The sequence below is a fragment of the Charadrius vociferus genome, unplaced genomic scaffold (assembly GCF_000708025.1).
Source record: "Charadrius vociferus isolate BGI_N301 unplaced genomic scaffold, ASM70802v2 scaffold825, whole genome shotgun sequence".
Lineage (NCBI taxonomy): Eukaryota > Metazoa > Chordata > Aves > Charadriiformes > Charadriidae > Charadrius > Charadrius vociferus.
The window spans coordinates 638,175-642,769 of NW_009648495.1; the positions used below are offsets into that span (position 1 = coordinate 638,175).

Consider the following 4,595-nt stretch of genomic DNA (forward strand, 5'->3'; position numbering starts at 1 on the left):
CCCCAGCTCTCCTGGAGCCCCTTTAGGCACTGGAAGGGGCTCTGAGCTCTCCCCTTTTTGGCCTTCTCTTCTCCAGGCTGAACCCCCCCAACTCTCCCAGCCTGTCCTCCCAGCAGAGGGGCTCCAGCCCTCCCAGCATCTCCGGGGCCTCCTCTGGCCCCGCTCCACCAGGTCCATGTCTCTCCTGTGCTGAGGCCCCCGAGCTGGAGGCGGCACTGCAGGGGGGTCTCCCCAGAGCAGAGCAGAGCGCAGCAGAGGGGCACAATCCCCCCTCGCCCTGCTGGCCACGCTGCTGGGGATGCAGCCCGGGGTGCTGGTGCCTTTCTGGTCTCTCCTCTTCTTCACCAATATCTGTCCTCTCTCCTCCTGCCGCCGTCTGAGGTCAGAGCCAGCCCGGTGGCTTCCCTCCTGCAGGGTCTTGGGGAAAAAAACTCCCTCCTCTGCTTTAATTATCTGTGAGTTGGAAGGGCACGAGGGCTATATCCTGCCTGCAGATGTTTCCCTAGCTGGGCTGCGGGACATCAGCCATCCTCCTTGTCCCCCATACCTTTTGTTTCTGGGTTCCTGGTGGGTGCAGGCGCTTAATATAACAATCTCTCTGCGGTTCTGCGTCTCTGCTGAGTCTGTATCCAGTCGTGACGCAGCACCGCTCCGCTCCGCACCGTCCCGGCCCCAGCCCTGCTGCCTCTCCCCTTCCAGCCTCAAAATCCGCCTCGGAAATCAGTGTGGTTGTGTAAGGTCGCGGGCTGGGAAAGAAAAGCACCGAGTTTCTGCCTCTCAAACTCCGTGTCTCGAATGTTTGCCTTGCAGACGACTCTTCTACAAAAGTGGACGTTAAGGAATCTTACGAAACGGAAGCAAGCACTTTGTAAGTTGACCGCGGTACGCTGAGCTCGCTCAGCGCTCGGGCTTATTAGTGCAGCATCGCCGCCGGGTTTAAAGCTCCCCCCGGAGCAGGAACCGCTGCGGTCTGCACATTGAAAAGCTTCTGCTCAGTCTGGCTGAAACATTGGATGGGGTTTTGTTGGGTTTTTGTGTTTTTTTTTTTTTACTGTCCGTGTGCGGTGCCGTGGTCCCTGCCTCCCCCGGTTTCCAGAAAAGGTCACGTACGCAACGTGTGTGCGGTTCCCCCTGCGTCAGCAAAGCCGGGGATGCAACGCTCGCCCGGTTGCTTTGCCCTTGGCGAAGTCCAGCTGGAGTTGGGGAGAAATGTTTTCCCCAAACCCCGTCGTTTTGAGAACGTTTTTGCCTTCCTGAATTGGTGACGAACCGAAAACGTTGATGGGGTTGGTGGGCTGAAAACCTGACGCACAAACCGGTCGTTTAAAATTGACTGGTGCTGTTTGAAAATTGAGCATTTAACGCCAAAATAAAGTGGTTTGAGATTTTTCCCGCACACTGTTCCGAAATGAGAAAGCAGTTGGAGCCCCCCCCCCTCCAACTCGATGGTCGATGCCCACGTGGGGCTTAATTTTCGGCGGGTCACCAAACCAATGTAGTTCAAGTCCTCTGTGCTGCGGGAGCTTTCCAACGCCCTGGGGAGCAGAAGGCCACCAGCCTTACTGCGGAGAGAGCGCGTCTCCTCCTGCCTCTCCGCCCTTCCAGGCTCTCCCATGCCCCGACGGCCGCGCAGAAGGTGCCGGAGGAGCTCCGGAGGACTCACCATGTGTTTGAATTTCAGTTCCTTTCCAGAAACCTTGGATGCAGGTGACAACTCCCCCTCGTCCTTCTCCACGCAACAGTCTCCACACATCAAGACCGTCAGCGAGAGCGAGCTGAGCACCACGGCGACAGAGCTGCTCCAGGACTATATGATGACGGTAGGGTGCCCGTGGGTTGCAGGAGAGGGTGGAGGAGTTTTCTTCCCTTTCAGCTGGGGAAGGACTTTTTACTGGGGCACGGAGTGACAGGACGAGGGAGAATGGCTTCAAACTGGAAGAGGGCAGGGTTAGATGAAACATTAGGAAGAAGTTTTTCACTTTGAGGGTGGTGAGGCACTGGAAGAGGTTGCCCAGAGAGGTTGGTGAGGCCCCATCCCTGAAGGTGGTCAAGGCCAGGCTGGAGGTGGCCTTGGGCAACCTGGGCTGGTGGGAGGTGTCCCTGCCCATGGCAGGGAGGTTGGAACTGGATGATCTTCAAGGTCCTTTCCCACCTAAACCTTTCTATGATTCTATGATTCTAGGTGTTTGTTGGATCTTAGGAGTTGGGATCGTCACCTCGGTGTGCAGAACATGTACCTGTGCTGGTGTAGGAGTGTCCCATCTTCCTCTTTCTCATAGAATCATAGAATAGTTTAGGTTGGAAAAGACCTTTAAGACCATCGAGTCCACCATTTACCCCAGCCCTGCCCAGCCCACCACTAACCCACATCCCTCAGCACCACGGCTACGTGGCTTTTAAATCCCCCCAGGGATGGCGACCCCACCACTGCCCTGGGCACCCTGTGCCACCGCTTCATAACCCTTTTCGTGAAGAAATTTTTCCTAATCTCCATCCTAAACCTCCCTTCCTACCAAATTGTGCTTGGAAGCCTCACGGCATCCGAACATGGGCTCACATTCCTTCTCCTGCGGCATCACCTTGTCCCCTCTCACCGCGTCAGGGCATGGCACGCCGTCCCCGGCGCTTCGTGAGTCACGGTCCCTGCGTACGCTCACAGCTTGTCCCCGTTTGAAAGCTGCCATCTCCACGGCGGGGTGCACCAGCCTGTGCTGCTTTTCCGTCGGGATGAGCTGGTTCGTTCCTGCAGCTCTTGTCAAATAGCAATAAACCCGGTAAACGCCCTTCTCAGGCTTCCCGTCGTCTCTTCCTCCTAAAAAAAATCAGTGCCGTTTACGGCGTGCTTCTCTTCCGCAGCTCCGAACGAAACTCTCTTCCCAAGAGATCCAGCAGTTCGCAATGCTCCTGCACGAGTATCGCAACGGGGCTTCCATCCACGAATTCTGCATCAACTTGAAGCAGCTCTACGGGGACAGCAGAAAATTCCTTCTTTTAGGTGAGTGTCGCCCGCCGGGGATTCATCCTGCATGACCGACCGGAGGGTGAGAGCCGGTGTCAGTCATGACGTGCCCGTCGCTGATGCGTGGACCTTCGACACCTGATGGGATGCGAGGTGGTGAAGGGACGGGTGTGGACGGCACAAAGATTCCTCGGGGTGTCTCCAAGCAAGGAGCAACATCCCAATCCATCTCTCCTTTGGAGATGCCTCTTTCCTGAGGGCAGCTGGCTCTGTCATGCTCAGGCCACTGCCTCAGAGCCTGGAGTCATCCCTGGAGATGTTCACCTCTCCCTCCTGACTGCAGAGGGAGCCTGGGTACCTCCTCCAGACCAGACACCAGGTTTTTCCGTGCCTGCTGGCAGTAAGAGAGAGGGTAACGTCCTTGACCTGGCGATTATGGTGTTGGATGTGTCATTTATCTGGGCGTATGGAACCTACGTTCCTTGGAGGGGACTTTGCCGTCCTGGAGGGAAGGTGAGCATCTCCTGGCAGGGGAACAATCCCGGAGTCACCATCCCTGGAGGTATTGAAAGGGTGTATAGATGCGGCGCTGAGGGATGTGGTTCGGTACCTTGGCAGTGCTGGATTGGATGTTGGATGATCAAGTTGGACTTGATGTCAGGCTGGGAGGGTTGGGGGGGTTCAGCCTGGAGAAGAGAAGGCCAAAAAGGGGAGAGCTCAGAGCCCCTTCCAGTGCCTGAAGGGGCTCCAGGAGAGCTGGGGAGGGACTCTGGATCGGGGAGGGGAGCCGTGGGATGAGGGGGAATGGTTTGACACTGAAAGAGAAGAGATTCAGATGAGATATTTGGAAGAACTTCTTGGCTGAGGGTGGTGAGCCCCTGGGGCAGGTTGCCCCGAGAAGCTGTGGCTGCCCCATCCCTGGAGGTGTTCAAGGCCAGGTTGGACGGGGCTTGGAGCAACCTGGGCTGGGGGGAGGTGTCCCTGCCCAGGGCAGGGGAGTGGAACGGGATGATCTTCAAGATCCCTTCCAACCCAAACCATTCTATGATTTTATCTTCAAGGTCTCTTCCAACCAAACTGATTCTGTTCCGCGATAATCTTCCAACAAGACCCTTTCCTTCCCCTGCGTTAAACGGAGGCCAAGAGGCTCCGGTGCTCTTTAAGTCCCTCCTGCTCATACTCCGTGCTTTCATTTTGCCTTTAATAATCTGAATTTGGGGTTGGGACGGGAGCACGTGGACCTGACCTCTCTCCTCCAGCCCTGGGGCAGTCACGGGCTCAGCTGAGCCCTGAGTCGGTGCCGGAGGGGACTTTCAAACAGCGCGGGGGACCGAAAGGGAGATCCCTGTTGGCTCCGAAAAGCGATGCCTTGTGTTTTCACCTTCTCCCGGCAGCCGATTTCTCTTTTCCTTTGTCCTGGCCAGCCGGCAGCGCAGCCGCGCGCCTCCGCCAACACAAAAGGCGCTTTCTTCCGACGCTGCGCACGCAACCGGTTTGCTTTTAACATCACCGCTGCCCGAGCCGGTGCTGGGAAGGTGACTCCGTAGCAGCCGCGTGTCACCCAAAAGCGGATCCGCCTGGCTTTTCCCAGCAATGGCTGGTCCCCCCCCCGGGGTTTGAGGGGGGGGGGGGCCCG

The 4,595-nt window shown here is 57.2% G+C and overlaps 1 protein-coding gene across 1 annotated transcript in view; it reads left to right on the forward strand.

Moving 5' to 3' along the window:
* The window catches only part of CCM2 (cerebral cavernous malformation 2), a 14,744-nt gene that overhangs the window by 9,027 nt on the left and 1,122 nt on the right, over positions 1–4,595 (forward strand). The window contains exons 7-9 of the mRNA XM_009885688.1: positions 811–868; positions 1,682–1,820; positions 2,857–2,995. Of these exons, the coding sequence (XP_009883990.1) occupies positions 811–868; positions 1,682–1,820; positions 2,857–2,995 (336 nt within the window). The remainder of the gene's footprint in view (positions 1–810; positions 869–1,681; positions 1,821–2,856; positions 2,996–4,595) is intronic.